Genomic DNA, 17,711 nt, shown 5'->3' with positions numbered 1-17,711 from the left:
GTAATTTTTCCAGACTATTATGTTTCCCCAATAATAATACACAAAATCAAGAGCCGTAACATAATTATAGTAATAACAATTTGTAGTAAAGTGAATACAATTTATGATTAATACCATTAGGTAGGTATAGTTTGGGATATCAATCACTTTTATCGATAAACATCCCCGTGCATTATTGTTCTCATACGAATTGTAAAATATGGTTATCCATCAATATAAAGTTTCATTGTGTGTTCATATAATTTCATTAAATTATTGATGGAATAATGTTCTATCTTTTCATTCAATAAATCAATTCGTTGTCATGCTATTCAGTATCTGATGAATAAGAAACTAAGGCGTTTGATAATAAGATATTCTTAAGACAAACTTTAAAATTAAGAATAATTACTGTGTTTGCAGCTTGCGTTTTACATGCAACTGTATTTTCGTCATGATATAATTTCAAGTTTTCAAGTCATTTTGAAACATATCAGGTGTAAGGACAGTCAAAAGAACTAAGTATAGTTTTTTATTTGTGCCTAACAATGGACCCGTTGATATCAAGTAAGATTTTTTTTATTTATTGAAAATTGAAAGTAATGTACCTAAGTATAATAGAAAATTTACTTAATCATTGACATTTTTTTTCTTTGAATAAATTAAATAAGTGTAATTTTTAAACTACTTTAATATAAGAAATAAATCTTAGGCAAACTTTTCTCAAAAACTCGTATCATTTATTAATCAATCGATTATGCTTCCGACACCAAGGTAAAATATTTCTTGAATTATCTATTAGTGAGTCAATACATCGTTTAATAAAATATTGACAGTGATTATCTCTTAATTATGAAAAAATTCTAGTACAATAGAAAATCATTTTTGATTTTTTTAAATATGTATATACATACATTGTTGTTAAAAATTATTTTTAGATGACAGTGACAGTATTATCAGAACACAACCCTTAGACTATGAACCCAATGGAGGACTTGGTTACGAGTTTTTTCGGGCCATGAAATTTTATAAAAATAATGTTGCACAGGTAATATTTTTAAGTAAATAAGACATTATAACTTTTTACAATCCCAAAATTTAGTACATTGTAGAAACTGGCGAAAAAGACACATTTAAAGAGCTTTTAAAAAGATCGATCAGAACGGCACTCAACATGAAACTGGAAGGCCTCACAGAAAACGATCTCGTCTGTTTATGTTCATACAATCAAAAAGACATATGTGCCCCTTTCATAGCATCAATGTTCCTCGGATTGAAGGTTACATCACTAGACCCAAGTCTCTCAATGACCGACACAGCATACCTTTTAAAACAAGTAAAACCTACTATCATTTTTATCGTCCCAGAAGCCTTAAACCTGATCGAAAATTCCATCGAACAAGCTGAAATTAGTTGCAAGATCGTAATTTTCGGCAACTCGGACACACACCAACAATTTGAAGAGTATCTAATTCCAAATAGCGAAGAACACGATTTCAGACCAGTTGTCGTATCACCAGAAGACACCGCTGTAATATTTTTCAGCAGCGGCACCACAGGTCTCCCCAAAGGGATTTGTCAAAGCCATTATGCTCTTCTAGCACAAGCTGTTAATGTGATGTACGTATATTTTAGTTTTTCAAATAATTTACAAATCTATTTCGTATTAATTTTCTTAGAAATTATGGCGCTATTACGTCTGTGAGTTTGTATTACTCTTCCCTTTATTGGATATCTGCTGTTTTGTTTCTGACGGCGTCTGTATTATCAGGGACGGCTAGAGTTATTTGTCAAAGCTTTGATCCGACACAAATTTGGAAAATATTAGATAAATACGAGGTCAATCAATAGCTTTATTGCTTTACGTGTGTTTTAAGCTTTTGCACTTTCCCGCATCATTATGAAATGAAATAAAAAAGCACTTTTAGCCCCCTTGAACATGCCTTTTTGCCGCTTACATCACAGATAGGAAATACGCCTTATTGTATTAATAACTTTCATTGTCTAAATACTCACCACTGAAAAAATAAAGTATTAAAATAATGATAATTTCAGGTGTCCTTTGCATTTCTCGCCCCTAGCCAAGCCTCAGAAATGCTAAAAGTCGGCAGACCAGACAACGTTGACACCTCCAGCCTCCTCTGCGTGCTAACAGGAGGCGGTGTTTTTCCAGAAAAACAGTCACTAGCTTTAAGGGATTTACTACCCGGAACCTACATAAGCCAAGGCTATGGACAAACAGAAGTCGCAGGTGTGCTAACTTGCTTCAACATGAACGATGTAAAAGACACTTTAAGATTACACTACAAGCCCTCTTCATGCGGCCGCCCGATTCACGGAATTTGGTACAAAATCGTCGATGTTGAAACTGAAAGAAATCTAGGACCAAACGAACAAGGCGAACTCCGAGTCAAAACAAAATACGCAATGAACGGTTACTACAATCTAGATTCATCTGAAAGTTTCGACGCTGATGGTTGGCTTAAAACCGGAGACGTCGTTTATTACGACGAAGATTACTGTTTTTATGTCGTTGATCGGATTAAAGAAATGTTGAAGTATAAATCGTGGCATATTGCGCCTGCGATGTTGGAGAATATTCTCAATAATCACCCGTCGATTAAACTGTCGGTGGTTATAGGAATCCCTGATGAAGATGACGGAGATCACCCAATGGCCATTGTGATTTTAAATAACCCAGAAGATGAAATTACAGGTGAAGAAATCGAAGCATACGTGGCTGAAAGGGTCCAAGACCGCCAAAAACTCAGAGCGGGGGTTAAATTCGTCACCAGTTTTCCGATCACCCCTTCTGGAAAAATTAAAAGACGTGAAATAAAACAAATGATACTGGCGGGACAAATTTAAATACACTAGTTAGGAAATTTACCATCAATTATTATTGCTGAAAATTCGTAACATTAAATAAACATTTAACCAGCACAACATACAGAAAAAGTTTAAAATAATTTTACCAACAAGTTTTCATCACAGACACATGTTAACACAAACAAAGCTAAGACTTTATCACAAATAAAATTGGAGGGTTGTTTGCAAATATTTGTGCTACTTTTTCAGTTACGGCAGTAGATACCCTGTGAACATTAATGTAATAAAATAATTTAAATCCTGTTGTATTCTCTAAGAAAAGTATTTACGTGGTTATTTATCTTTTTTACTTTCATCCTCGCTTAAAATTGTCTCACTTGTGACATCGTCAATTCGTGTTTTATCAACAGGATACAACCTGAAAAAAATATTCTTATCATAAAATCACAACAAAGGACAAACTCACCATCTTTGATATAAATATATTAAGAATACTACGTCATCCCTGAAGCATGCCACTCGGTGTGCTGTGGGCATTGTAATAATAAATGCAAAAATATCGTCGATAAAAGTATTGAATGCTCTGTAAGTAAATGCCCTCCAAGGTAATGCAGCGACTGATTTCAGTCTGTAGTTTATAAACAATTGGGGAAGCATGAAGAGGAAACCAAATGCATACACACCATTTACTAAACTATTAATAGTCCAAGAGTACCAACTGGAACAACTTTTATCAATTTGAGAAATTAACCCCGTTAGTTACCTTTTATGTGGTTGATAAAACAGGGAATAAATAGCAGCACCAGCACATAAGGGATACAAAAGATAACACAGATATTTCATACACTCTTCATCATATTTCCGCGTTTGTAATTCCTCTGCACTTTCATTTTCTCCTTTACTGAATTTTAGACCACCRTCCCACTTGATACTTTTTTTGAGAACTTTACTAACTTTCCAAAACTGAAATTGTTACTTTGTATCTAAACTTAATAAAGTAGTTCAACATACTTCAATTAATGTTGCAACCCCACTTGGTACTAGAACTAACAAAGACGTACCCTCATCAAGGAGATACAAAAATATGACAGTTTGGGAGAAAGCCCTCCACAACACACTGCTGGTGGACAATCCAGCCATTGAGGTTTGAGCTTTCCAGAATTTAACATCGTTTTTAAATGACAGAAAATCAAGGAGTAACTAAAAATGTTTTATTCATGGTTAGCTGAAGAAACATTTTTTCATTACTTACATGTATACTGCCAATGAGAACTGTTGCACACAACAGATAAAGATTTGTGTCTGCAAAAACTCCCTTAACTTCATCCAAGTCTTTTTCAGTGAATCCCAAAGCAATAAATTGGTGTAAAGTGGAGTCAATTTGTGAAACAAATCTGATTTTGCCAATAGAAACTGGCGTGTATGTGAAAAGTACCGTAGCCTCTCTCATATCTTTGGTGACTTCTATCAAGTCTCTTAACCTCATTTGCATAATATCGCGCTGCATAATTGGCAAAAACTGTTTTTTGTAATTAATCCTCAAATATCTGATAATCTCAACTGGAATGTTTGTTGAGGATAATTCGAATTTGTCTGTACACATAATGACAGAAAATTTTGATCTCAAGTGAGTAACTGGTTTCACATTCTGTTTTTTAGATTCCTCTTTTAGTAAATTGAATGTTGCACTTACAGGGATTGTGTATTGTGTTAGGGAATATTTGAGATATGTGGCATCTTGCTGGTTTATTAAATCATTTAGAGTGTAATCCCGCTTTCTGGAACTGCTTGGAATGACGATTGTGTGAACGTACATGCTACCATTATTTCTCACAGTCTTGCTAAGTTGAATTGGAATTTCTCTGAAAATCAATGTACGAAAATTGATCCGTTAATTACATATCATCTAGAATTACTTCTCGATTCTGTTATTGTAATCAAACTTCTCCAGACTAAGCACTTGTTCCACGTTTCCTGATCTGGAGTTATCGGACACGTAAACTAACAAGTCAAGGTTTGGGTTTGTGTTTAAATATGATATATAACATTTCTCGCCCTTTATGCAAGTTGGAACTCTGAATATACCAATCAAATTCCATATCGAATGTAAAATAAATGCAAGAAATAAACCGCCTGAAATCACCGACACCGATAACCTCATTTTGAATGTTTATACGTCAACAAATGTCAAAAATGATGTACCTGTCAAAAATTATTTGAAATTTTTTTTTCAGAAAATTACAGGTTTTGTGAAGATAAATCAGAGTAGTTGGTAGCGAAAAAAATCTTAATCTATATGTTCATAATTTTTTGATATGCAAAACACTAATAATGTTGAAAGTACTCGAAAGCGCCAATGATCAAGTGCCCTGCTGTCAGATTGAACTGTCAATTCAACGTCAACATTTTGTGCTCGTTTGTGTGAAAATGGGTTTTTAGGAGATTCCGGTAATTCATGGACTTGAAACGTGTCGTTTTATCGTAAAAACATTGAATTTGTAATTAATAAACTACCACTAGTGTAAACAATGCATAATATACATAAATTTATCGTTTTGTGTCTCGTTGTTGGGGCGTATTCAGATGAACATAATCACATAGTAAGTAAAAAGTAAACAAGACACTCTTTCGCAAATTTAATATGCTTACGCCACTGATAAACATTCAGTGATTTTAAGTCCACGTTTGTAATTTTAAGTTATATATTTTTTTAGTATGGAGATAACGAAGAGGTGATACTTTGGATGAACACTGTTGGTCCTTATCACAACCGACAAGAAACTTACGCTTATTTTTCCCTGCCGTTTTGTGTGGGCTCAAAAGACACTATAAATCACTACCATGAAACGCTCAGTGAAGCGCTACAAGGGGTTGAATTGGAATTTAGTGGGATTGACATTGAATTCAAAAGTAACTAATCTTGAAAATAAAATACAATTACTAACTTGAATTTAATTTCAGGTAATGTACAGAAGGGTGAATACTGTGCTGTGCAATTAAATGAAGACAAATACAAAGTATTTGTCTATGCTGTTAAAAACCACTACTGGTACCAAATGTACATTGATGACTTACCCATTTGGGGTGTCGTCGGTGAAATGAAAGATAACAATTATTACATTTGGACCCACAAAAAGTTTGAAATTGGTTACAATGGCAAACAAATAATTGATGTTAATCTTACATCAGAAGACAAAGTGCTTTTGACTCCCAATGGAAAACTATCTTTCACATATGAAGTTATTTGGAAACCCACTGAAACCAAGTTTGAGGATAGATTTGACAAATATTTGGACCATAATTTCTTTCAACACAGAGTAGGACAGTCCAATTTGATAATTCCATTTTAAAATATTTGTTTCAGATTCACTGGTTTAGCATATTCAATAGTTTCATGATGGTCATATTTTTGGTTGGTTTGGTGTCTATGATTTTGATGCGCACGTTGCGTAAAGATTATGCAAGATACAGTAAAGATGAAGATATTGATGATATGGTGAGTCTTAATTATCTATCAATCATCCAGAACGTGGAATCAAGACCTTTTTTATTAGTTCAATTATTCACTTTTTTTAAATATTTTATCTTGTCTCATTTTGTCTATTGTCACTTTTTATCTAAAAAGTTTTAAATAAAAATGTAAAAATTTTAAATTCAATGAAGTTATTTTTGTCATTTATGTTGAAAACTATTCAGATGAATTATTTTGCTAAAAATTGTTCAGGTGACTGAAGTTTATTGTTTATAATTCTTAGGAGAGAGATTTGGGTGATGAATACGGTTGGAAGCAAGTCCATGGCGATGTGTTCCGTCCAGCTTCCAACTCCCTTGTTTTCTCATCACTTATTGGAGCCGGCCACCAACTAACAACAGTCGTATTTTGTGTAATAGTTTTCGCAATCCTTGGAGAATTATATACCGAGTAAATCAATCACTTATTCCACACAACATTCGTTTAATAACAAAAAAATTACAGGCGAGGATCTCTTCTATCCACAGCAATATTCGTCTACGCAATAACGTCCCCAATAAATGGCTACTTTGGAGGGTCTCTTTACGCGCGAATGGGGGGAAAACTCTGGATAAGACAAATGACAGTGTCTGCATTTATGCTGCCTGCGTTTGTTTGCGGCACCGCTTTTTTTATTAATTTCATCGCGATTTATTACCACGCATCAAGGGCGATTCCTTTTGGAACGATGGTAATTAGCATTTGGGGCGGGGTATTTAATTTTATTGATTTTATTGCATTAGGTCGCAGTGACTTGCATCTGTTTGTTCATAATTTTGCCACTGACTCTGGTTGGCACTGTTTTGGGGCGTAATTTGGCAGGCCAGCCTGATTATCCCTGTCGTATCAACGCAGTACCTCGGCCAATTCCGGAAAAGAAGTGGTTTATGGAGCCAGGAGTGATTATTTTGATGGGTGGAATTTTGCCATTTGCTAGCATATTCATCGAAATGTATTTATTATTTTGCCAAAAATATTCCAAAAGTAATTTTGTTTTGTAGGTACTTTATTTTTACGTCGTTCTGGGCTTACAAAATTTATTACGTGTATGGATTTATGCTTTTGGTGTTTATTATACTGATGATTGTAACTGTATGTGTGACAATTGTTTGTACATACTTTCTTCTAAATGCGGAAGATTATCGTTGGCAATGGACGTCCTTTCTGGCAGCGGCTTCGACTTCTGCCTATGTCTATATTTATGCAATTTATTACTTCTTTTTTAAAACAAAGTGAGTTGTTTTTTTATAATTTTACAAATGTTGAATTTTCTGTTTTAGGATGTATGGACTGTTCCAGACTGCGTTTTATTTCGGATATATGGCGCTCTTCAGTGGAGCACTCGGTATAATGTGTGGTACGGTGGGTTACGTAGGTACCAGTGTGTTTGTTAGGAAGATATATTCTACTGTTAAAATTGACTGAAGTGAATGAGCCATTTGTAAATAGTTGACATCTTCGGAAATACCGTGCGGACTTTATACATCTTAAATGTAGAATGGATGGATCGTTACATTCTTGTTAATTATGGATGTGTGAAAAATTAGTTTTTTTCAAATTTTCATTTTCTTTATTGTGATTCGAAATAAACTATTTATTATAAAATTATAATGTTTTTAGATCATTATAAATCCTACCTAGGTTACGTTTGCACCGCGTAAGTACTTAACTTTACGTTTGTATGTTTCTATCTAATAGTGTGATAGTCTTTTAAAAATTAGCCCAATTGGCCAAATATTTTAAGTTTCACAAACCGTATTTAAAATGTCCTGAAGGCAGTACATTTTTTGGCCAACGGAGCTATGAATTTTATTTAAAATTGTATGAAATTTTCGTATTGAAAACAAAGTTTTAATTTTGGATTTTTGTAAAATTGTTTTTTTATAAATAAATAACCAGAATGAACGATGATTTGTGGTCACTAACATACTTTCTACTTGTAAAAATACTAAATAGGTAATAAATTACTGAAAATACTTTACGTTTATTTATTTTAAACAAATACAATTAATTAATTATTAATATCTAATATTATCTTAAAGTATATGTTATTTATACGGACAAGTAAGTGTATAAGTATGCTAAACTATTTGTAAAAAACTAGGTAAGGCAATATATCACTGACAAAAATATACTATTCTTTTGAAGTTTTTAACTTGTTTTCATTTAATAAATGTAATGAAAGGCACAATAAGTTATTGTTAAGATACATAAAGGCACTTTGTAATACTTATCACACTTGGATAATAATTTTGTACAAAAGGTAATAATAAAATATGAGGAAATTAACTAACAATTGAGTCACCTGAATAAAAATAAAACTATTGCACTGAGAGAAGAATCCTTCAGGTGACAAAATTAGTACATATTTACAAATTTAAGTAGATACAACGTTGCAAATTAATAATGAAACTTAAACGAATAACTAGGAACCTAACTAAAATTCTGCAAATAAAAAAATAACAATTAAAGTTAGAAAAGTAGGTTTGTAGGTAACCACTCAGTACAGTACAGTACCAATAAAGTCTAAATAATAAAATAATTACCAATTTCGGTAAAAAATAGGTAGTGAAATTAAAAATTGTAAATCCTGATTTTTGGTATTTTCGTGGACTTAAAAGTAATAAAATTATTGCAAGTTCATTTGCAAACTGACCATTGGGATCCAGAAACAAGTTGAATATTTACTTATATAACGAAAATGAGTATTTTGTTGGTAGTTAATTGAATAAGAATAAGATTTCCCACTAAATTAAAAAATATGTATATATTATTGTATTATTTGACCAACAACCCCTAGACAATTTTGTACAATGTACATGTTAATTTTTGACTATTTTCTTTTTTATTCTGGGACTGTTTTCCGAGTTATATGCTGAATCATATTTATTTTTTATATGTTAAGAACTGTACATTGTATAAATATTGTGGTACAAATTTATTGTTCGCAATTTTTTTTTAAATATTCGAACCATTCTTTAAATTGTTTAAAATTGTGTTTTCAATTAATTGTCTTAATGATATTTTCGGATCCCAAAAGTGCATCCTAAAACGCATCGATATAACAAATATAAACGTTCTTCTGTAAAATAACAATTACCTATACACAAAAAGGAGATCATCGTTGCCTTAAAACGGCAACAACACAATACTACCCAAAAACTAGGAAGGCTTTTCTGGATGGTGTTTTTTCTTATGAGCTAAAAGCTGCGAGACCCGAATGAAACTCTTCATACAGACCTCGCACCGGTTCGGTTTTTTAACCGAATGCGTAAGCAAATGTCTGTTCAAAACATCATTCCGCCCGAACCTCTTATGACAAACATCACACTCGAACGGCTTCTCTTGCGTATGAATCAGCAAATGCTTATTCAAATTGTGCGCTTGTTGGAATCGCTTGTTACAAATGTTACAAATCGACGGTTTTTCCCCCGTATGCACCCTCGTATGTCTTTCTAAATCGCACAACTTGTGAAATTCCTTTTTACAAACCTCACACCTGAAGACTCGTTTCTGGGAACTGACTTTTTTCAACACGTGGACCGGCTGGTGGCTCTCCAAGCCCTTGAGCGTCTTGAACCCTTGGTTGCACTTCTTGCACACGTAGGGCCGCTTTCCTGCAATAAAAACAAAAGAAAACTGATGCAAACGAAACAAAAGGGTGTACCCTGATGTGTTCTTAGATGTGCAATCAACTGGTCCAAAGTCTGGTGGTTTTCATTACATTTCAAGCAGAGGTAGGGTTTGTCGCCGTTGTGGGCCTGTTTGTGTTTTTTGAGCTGCATATAAGAGGGGAAGACTTGCGAACAGATTTTGCACTGAGGAGCGCGTTTGCTGTATTTTTTTTCTTTGGTCGTTTGGGTATTTGATTCGTTTTTGTTTTCTTGGGAATCGTTCGAGTATTCTTCATACTCTTCTTCTTCTTCTTCTATGTCTGAGGGGGGCATGTCGAAGAAGTCTTTGTCAAAAACGTTTGGTCCCACTTTAATATCCATGATATTGTACATCAATTGGTCAATAGCGTCTTCATCAGAGTCTGATAAGATTAATTCAGGCGTTGGCTCTCTTCTAAGTCGCTCTGCTTCATCTTCTTCAAAGGCAAAAGGATCAGGGTTTACTGCTTTAATATTCTGATTTAACAGTTTCATGTCCAGCATGTCTTCTGTGAAGGCCATTTCATTTGTTACCGTTTCCACTTGATTTTCTTCAATTCTGGACACGTTTTCACTTGTTTCTTTTTGGAATGAAGACTCAACTGGGGAACTGTCTTCGTTATTTATTACTGGAAGCACATTACTAGTTGCTGTGGTCGATACAAGAAGTTCACTTGCACTTTCGTTTTTCACACTATTGAAGCCATTTGGAGTCGTTTTAACGTCAGTCTTTCCTTTCAGTGTTTTCTTTTTTATCTTAGACAAATTTAGAGTTTTTTTCTTAGGCCCTCGTTTAACAGACTCTTTCGTAACTGGTTCCTTAGTACTCATAATTGATTTAGTTTCAATGTACTCTTCATAATCACTCCTTAAATTTCCAACTTTCGCATCAAGTTCTTCCAGAAGCAGGGGTGAATCGAAGAGTTGTGGCACAGGTTTGAGGCACAGAGATCCCAAGAAAACGCACTTTGTGATTTGGGTAATGTCCAATCGACACTCACTTTGTTTGAGGTTGTCCATGTACTTCCTCAGGCTCATTTTCCGTTTGTTAATGCCCCCTAATAATTCCCGTTTCTTCTTCAATGCCAAATTGTTTTTCATGTCCATTTCTGACCGAGTTTTGTATTATTATTTTCTTCTTGTTTCCCTCTAAGTGGTTGGGCAGGTTTGGAGGTTAAATGTTGAAGTTGTAAAAATGGAAACTAATAAAATCGGAAAACTAAACACTACACAGTCTTCATGGCGTAAAATAAAAATTGTATAATTGTATAAAGTATTTTTAGCAAGAAAATTGAAACACTTGTTGCGCTTCCACCATAATTGATGAAATAAAGAAAAGGACACGAAAGATTACGAAAGTCGATGATAGATGGTGCTGGGAAGAAAATCTTCTATTTTCTTCACGTGGCTGGTGTATCGTTGGTCACCTACCTACCAACATCACTTCAAATTAAAATTTCTTGTTTTTTAATTATTAAAGAATGAATTAACAATATTTATTCACGTAAAACTTTTTAAACTTCTATTAGAAACAAAACAGTGGCCCTAATTATAAAATTGTAGAAAAATAATAAATCAAAAATTACAAAATTTAAATACAGTCTAGGAAAAATAATACAATGTAGGATGTATAGCATATATTTTAATAAAAAAGTGTCACTGCATGTTACACCGTATTGTAAACATTCGTTACCAATTTTGTAGACATATAAAACTGGCGAAACCCAAAACGTTATGATGCCGTGAAAGTTATGTTTGTATTTACCACAAAGCGAATAAAAAATAAAGGCCTGCTGGGTCTGAAAACTCTTACAACATAAAAATGCAAATATCGAAAGTAAAACACACAAAATTTATATTTTTTCGTAAAATAAAAGAACACTTATTCTTTGTAATCAAGAAGCGACACGAGCGTTAAAAAATGGAAATATTCCTAAAATAAGTGAAGAACACAGGACATAAAATACTTTGTTCTCGTAATTTCTTAGATGGCCCAAATTTTTAAGTGCTGTCGATTTTAACATAAATGTCGATGTAATCACATGACTAATAAAACTCGTAACGGAAATAATAACATTTTTATTTTATGGAATGGCGTTTCATTTAAATGCTTCTACTGTTCTATAAAATTTGTTAAGTACCTAGAAATAAAATTGTACTACTTGTTATATTTTAACTATAAATACCTTAAAACAAAATTACATCGTTCTAAATCTGCAACGCCAACTGTAACAAAAGTAATACATCAGGTGAACAAGTCATATTTTGAATATTATCTCAATAGATTTATTATTGAAACTTTCAAATATTCTCTAACGAAATTTATCGATTTCTTCACCTTTTTAAATTTCACTATGAGGCGTCAACTTTCAGTTCATATAATTATTTAAGTAAAATAGACAATGAAATTTACTCTAGATTTATCGGCTAAGTATATAACTATTCTTTACTCCATGCAATGCATATTCTCTATAAATATCTATCTATATTATTTTAAAGATTTGTGCTTTTAACAATATTTATTTTTATTCAATTATTTATTATCAATCTATTTGATAGGTACTCGATAGTCATTAGGTAAATATTAAATTTCACTATCATGTTCTGCCAAAACTTTTCGTGTTTATAAAACAACTGAAAATATATTTAAAAATGTTGTAAACATTGTAAATTTTATAATACAAAATCGTATGCATTGATAATTTAATGGCAGTGTTGCGATTTACAATATAAATTATAAAATATAGATAAAATCAGCACATGCATGAGACAATTAATGGTAATGACACAGTGTTAAAATCGCCTTGAACAGAATTCTCGCGGTCTGTCAAGCATGTTCCGCATCCATTTCCATATTGATTAACTATTTATAGTTCTTTTCAAACTAGGGGAATTGTCTACAAGTGACTCTTTCCCGAACCGCAAATGTGTCATTAATTATGTCACGCATTGTACTTAATATTAAAATACGCGGCATCGACTTTGGTAAATAACAGTTCTAATAAAATAACCGCGGAATTAGGGTATCCACGATGACAAGTTTAAAGTGGATAGCCATGTCCCGCATAAAGATTTTATTTATTTGTAAAAAAGTCATCCACCTCAACTGCTTCATAGAGGTTGTCCCAGAAAGACAAAACAAAAAACATTCACAAAATGCATATTTATAAAAAATGTTTGTAAAGATACTTAACAAAAACATGTAGGTATTAAAAACAAAAATTAGTAGCACAATATTAGCAAATGCGTTGTTCATACATCAAACAGAATAGAGATAAATAATTTCCCATATAAACTTTAAAAAATACAACCCCCATAATCCAAAATATCATGTCTTCATAACAATTTGCCATCAAAATAGCCCGGACTCTAAAATTAGGTTGAGTAAGGTTGAAAAATGTAGAGACAGAAAATATGGACCATAACAAATTTCATAACTGCTGTCTTTATTTCAGTCAGTTTCTGATCAGAAATTTAAATTTAAAGGTATTTTTTCCCTTTTAGTTGAAATTTTGAATACCTATTGCTTGAAAATAATGTCAAGGTTTACTGAGTGTATCAAAATTCAATTTAACATAGTTTATAATCCATTAATTTGGCGAAAGATCATCCTTTTGGGCACTATTTTGCTTTTATTTAATTTTTTCAAGCAATTACAAATATGTACACAGCTTTCATAAATCATCAAGAGCCAATACAGTATTGGTGTCAAGGGTTGCGTGGCTCTTGATAAAAAAATAAACAATGCTCAAAATAATTATATTCTATACTTGTATTGACTAATAAAATTTAAACCAAAAAAAAATGTTGAAAACATCATTTTTGAGTTTTTGAATTTGTTCATTTTGTATATTATTTTTAATTGATTTAAACGGTGGAGAGATTACAGAGTTTATGATGATATGGGAATGCCATAATAATAGCTTTTGGTAATTTTAATTTAAATATATATTTTGGAATATACAGGGTGTCTGGACTCGCGCCACAGAGAAAAACTTCAACAAAGATAAGATACCAGCAACATGGAAAAAATTCTATCTGTTAAAAAAAATTGACATTTATTTTTTGACATTTGACATTTTTTATGTCTATTTAATGATACTGATAATCTTGTACACGTTTTTTTTGTAATTAATTACTAAACGTGCAAAAATTTTGCCAATAAAAGCCACAAATAACATTAAACAGAATTTCAATTTGGGATACAGCTACCTTGTTTCCTCTTCTAATAAACTGTAGTCAAAAAAACTTGGAAAATTATTTTTTCCAACAGAAATAAATAGAGTCAAAGTGCAAAATGTAAACTCTTATAACTTTCATGGATAGAATTTTTTTAACATTTCTTCCATATTCCTGGTATCTTACCTCACATGGCATTATTCTCTGGGGCGCGTATTCTGGCGCATCCTGTATATTTTGGCGTATTTATAAACGCATTTTACATACAACTGCAACTTTAAAAGATTTTTTTCATTTTGAAAATAAAATGAAATGCAGTTAGCATTAATTAATATTTTGGAAAAAAATATAAGCAACTGAAACATTTTTTTGTGCTCTTATAGAATAAAAAACATCTTTCATAATTATTTAAAAACATAACCTGGTTAAAAAAAATAACAAATTGTTTTTATAAATAATTCATTCATTAGAAAATTAAAATCATTTCATATATATTTTTTTTTAATAGTGAAACTTTGACAGAAAAGCAGATATTTTATTTTGTAATAAATGCGATTGCGAATAAAATAGTATACAAACCTCGGAGGAAATATCAATACACCCCTTAATGTACTATAATACCACCGATAATATGAAATATGCCAAAACACTCTGTACAGTTGCGGAATTAAAATTTCGGGCAGTATTGTCATTTTCATAATGTAAACTCTAAAACAACCTTCACATTAATAACCTCATTTTTTACTCTTGTCATGTTTATCTCATTTTGACTTACCTATTTACTTTCAAAAATAGCGTCACCGACAGAAATGTTTAATTGTCAAATGTCAGTTATGATGACAGTAAAAGGTAGTTTACAGTGAACTTTTTGAAGTGACAGAAAAATACTGGCCGAAATTTTAATTCCGCAACTGTACATTCATTAAAAACAATACCCGTAAAAAAATTTAAAATGTTACAAAAACTATTATACTCCTATTACAGTTGGAGACAAAATACTTTGGTCGTCACTTTTCTGACGCTTTAATGTAATTCAAGCTTTAACGTTAAAATGAATGACAATTTCAAATTAATGATAGCTATTATATTTTCTTAAATTATGTACATACAACTTGTCAACTATGATTGACAGTAGCTAAAAATAAGGTTAACAGTCCTAAAGCATACTTTACAATTTAATGTCACTCAAGTGACATTGACGACCAAAGTATTTTGTCTCCAACTATTCTTTATTAAAAAACTTGGTTGTGTGCATTTTCGCCAAAGTATGAGGCTTTGAAATATTTTTTCCTGAAGATGTTCTAATTTTTATGAAGTATTCAACACACCTGTTTGTTAGAAATAAGTAAATGAAATTAATTTTTTGAAATTTCTGTCTACGTCTATCTGAGACAACCTGTATAAAAATCAGTTCTTACGGCAGCAATGGTCAGGAATAAATGGATGTGCATTGCGACTGAAAATACGGCGCTGTATCTTCCGTAGGTAAAATTTCCGCCAACTTCCATTTATCCCTAATTTCCTCGACCTTTTCAAAGACTCGCAAAAAATTGAGTCCCGCCAATGCGGAAATATCTCTCTCCGTCCAAACCGGATCAGCAAGAAGTTCCGCCAGGAGATGAGGGTACCTCGATACGTCCTCGAGTCCTGCCGGAGTCATGTTGATTCCGTCGTATCCGGCGCCGATGCCGACGTGATCGATGCCCGCCACGCTTCGGATGTGATTGATGTGTTTGATGACATCGTGGATCGAAGCGTTCTCATTGCAAGTGACCAAGTACGTGTAGAAGTTGACCATGACGATGCCGCCGTTGTGAGCGACGAGCTTGAGGACGTCGTCGGGCACGTTTCGCGAGGAGTTGCACAAGGAGTACGCGCTCGAATGGGAGAAGATGACGGGGGCGTGCGAGGCGTTGATGGCCGCCTTGGCGGTTCCGATGGAGGTATGAGAGAGGTCGATTATCATACCCAAGCGGTTCATCTCTTTGATGACGCTCTTGCCGAACTCGGTGAGGCCCTCGGGCTGGCGGGAGTTGGCCCCGCGGGCCCAAGGGGTGTCGCACGTGTGCGTAATGGTGAGGTACCTTAATGACAATATCAAAAATTACTTTTTTTTACCTTTTTTTATTCCATTATTAATTTTCAATTCATAGTACGAAATAAAATATCTAATAATATCTTAAATTTTTGGTAATATGCTCGGTAATATGCGTACGCAGTGCTTCAACTCTGTCAGAAACACAAATATTTTAATATTTAAATAAAATATACAGGTGTGTCAGAATTCGCACCCCAGAGAATATTTAAAATAAAATAAGATTCCAGAAACATGGAAAAAAATGTTTAAAAAATTGTATCTGTCAAAAAAATTTCATATTTATTTTTTGACATTTGAAATTTTTTGTCTATTTCATGATACTGATGATCTTGTATATGCTTTTTTATGATTATTAAGTAAAGCTACAAAATTTTGCCAAGAAAAGCCACAAATAACATTAAACAGAGATAGAATTTAGGATACAGCTTCCTTGTTGCCTTTTTTAACACCCTGTAGCAAAAAAACTTGAAAAATTATTTTTCCAACAGAAATAGAGTCAGAGTGTAAAAATTAAACTTTTATAATTTCGAAATGTTTATAAATAGAATTTTTTCCATGTTCCTGGTATCTTACTTTACATAAAAATTGTGAAACTTTAAACGCGTTTTCCTACGAAACTATGTATGTAGAGCAAAGAACTAAAAACCATTAAAAGTAGCTTGAAATTATCTATTTATTGGCGCAAACCGGAAGTCGCTCCGGGTTATGGTTCCGGGTACAGAGCCATTTTTAGTTTTTTCAAAAAAAAAATCATATCTCAAAAACTATGAGTCTTAGGTCAACAGGGTTTGTACAGGCGTGTTCTCCGGTTAATTCTACATATAGTACTAGTTTATCATTAGAATTAAAAATTTTTGTTTTTTTTGTTAAAATCGGATATTTCTACCCTTATTTTTGACTTTATTACTCAATATCTCAAAAACTATGCATCGTAGAGTATTTGAACTAGTTGCATCGTGTTCAGCGCGTAATTTTACGTCTAGAAAACCATATTTCAACCGTTTTTACGATTTTTAGTAAATTGACTATTTTTACGATTTTACTACCGCTCACCTTGAAAAACTCAAAAAATTCGTAATTTTTTAAACTTGACCCAATAACGTTTTATGCATTTTTTCGAGTGTTTAAGACCTCTATAAATGTAAAAAACGTTATATGGATGAATTTTAAGGTTAAAAATTTTTTTGATTTTCGTCGAAATTTTGGCACCCGGAGCGGTCTATTGCCAATAACTCCGGACTTATTGGTAATAACCTCTTATGTTTGGTACCGTTGGAAAGCAAATTTAATTTTCTATCATATAAAAAGAAATCAGTATTCTACGATAAATAGTTATCGAGAAAATTTGTGATAAAATCAAAAGTATGGATAATATAAATCCGACCATAACTTCAAAACTATTAGGAATTTTGTAGTTTTTTTGACGCCAATCGATTCTCCGGAACATTTTACATAGGTTTAG

The 17,711-nt window shown here is 32.6% G+C and overlaps 5 protein-coding genes across 8 annotated transcripts in view; 2 read left to right on the top strand and 3 right to left on the bottom strand.

The window, feature by feature from the left end:
- Positions 1 to 21: 21 nt before the first annotated feature.
- On the top strand, positions 22 to 3,352 carry LOC123014107 (4-coumarate--CoA ligase 1-like). Its single transcript, XM_044412999.1, has 5 exons — positions 22 to 120; positions 918 to 1,027; positions 1,082 to 1,599; positions 1,659 to 1,818; positions 2,035 to 3,352. Exons 2-5 carry the CDS (start codon positions 998 to 1,000, stop codon positions 2,845 to 2,847), a joined length of 1,521 nt encoding a protein of 506 aa, XP_044268934.1. The 5' UTR covers positions 22 to 120; positions 918 to 997; the 3' UTR covers positions 2,848 to 3,352.
- On the bottom strand, positions 2,830 to 5,153 carry LOC123014105 (cleft lip and palate transmembrane protein 1-like protein). Of its 3 annotated transcripts, none has more exons than XM_044412997.1 (7): positions 5,011 to 5,153; positions 4,725 to 4,941; positions 4,061 to 4,670; positions 3,820 to 4,008; positions 3,572 to 3,771; positions 3,275 to 3,526; positions 2,830 to 3,226 (listed from the first exon to the last, which is right to left on the bottom strand). In XM_044412997.1, the coding sequence occupies exons 3-7, from the start codon at positions 4,622 to 4,624 to the stop codon at positions 3,142 to 3,144; spliced, it is 1,290 nt and encodes a 429-aa protein (XP_044268932.1). In that variant the 5' UTR covers positions 4,625 to 4,670; positions 4,725 to 4,941; positions 5,011 to 5,153; the 3' UTR covers positions 2,830 to 3,141. The 3 variants fall into 3 exon arrangements, with proteins under 3 accessions (XP_044268932.1, XP_044268931.1, XP_044268930.1); XM_044412996.1 differs by lacking the exon at positions 5,011 to 5,153 and having other exon boundaries at positions 2,830 to 3,074; positions 3,138 to 3,226; positions 4,725 to 4,988; XM_044412995.1 differs by lacking the exon at positions 5,011 to 5,153 and having other exon boundaries at positions 4,725 to 4,988.
- Positions 5,052 to 8,469, top strand: LOC123014104 (transmembrane 9 superfamily member 3). Its single transcript, XM_044412993.1, has 9 exons — positions 5,052 to 5,408; positions 5,523 to 5,718; positions 5,770 to 6,125; positions 6,173 to 6,304; positions 6,564 to 6,730; positions 6,785 to 7,010; positions 7,063 to 7,271; positions 7,321 to 7,551; positions 7,600 to 8,469. Exons 1-9 carry the CDS (start codon positions 5,337 to 5,339, stop codon positions 7,742 to 7,744), a joined length of 1,734 nt encoding a protein of 577 aa, XP_044268928.1. The 5' UTR covers positions 5,052 to 5,336; the 3' UTR covers positions 7,745 to 8,469.
- Positions 8,277 to 11,286, bottom strand: LOC123014106 (zinc finger protein 391-like). Of its 2 annotated transcripts, XR_006413303.1 has the most exons (3): positions 9,987 to 11,286; positions 9,420 to 9,936; positions 8,277 to 9,365 (listed from the first exon to the last, which is right to left on the bottom strand). XR_006413303.1 is itself a non-coding variant. In XM_044412998.1 (2 exons), exons 1-2 carry the CDS (start codon positions 11,077 to 11,079, stop codon positions 9,482 to 9,484), a joined length of 1,548 nt encoding a protein of 515 aa, XP_044268933.1. In that variant the 5' UTR covers positions 11,080 to 11,286; the 3' UTR covers positions 8,277 to 9,481. The 2 variants fall into 2 exon arrangements, 1 of the variants encoding a protein (XP_044268933.1); XM_044412998.1 differs by having other exon boundaries at positions 8,277 to 9,936.
- Positions 11,287 to 15,316: 4,030 nt separating this feature from the next.
- The window catches only part of LOC123014837 (dipeptidase 1-like), an 11,684-nt gene continuing 9,289 nt past the window's right edge, over positions 15,317 to 17,711 (bottom strand). Inside the window, exon 3 of the mRNA XM_044414120.1 lies at positions 15,317 to 16,235. Coding sequence (XP_044270055.1) covers positions 15,581 to 16,235 — 655 coding nt within the window. The 3' untranslated portion in view covers positions 15,317 to 15,580. The remainder of the gene's footprint in view (positions 16,236 to 17,711) is intronic.

This window comes from Tribolium madens, unplaced genomic scaffold (assembly GCF_015345945.1).
Source record: "Tribolium madens isolate multiple individuals breed KSU strain unplaced genomic scaffold, Tmad_KSU_1.1 Scaffold_97;HRSCAF=244;Tcas5.2_LG3a, whole genome shotgun sequence".
Lineage (NCBI taxonomy): Eukaryota > Metazoa > Arthropoda > Insecta > Coleoptera > Tenebrionidae > Tribolium > Tribolium madens.
Note: the sequence above shows the minus strand (reverse complement) of the source record. Positions and strands in the feature narration are given on the sequence as shown.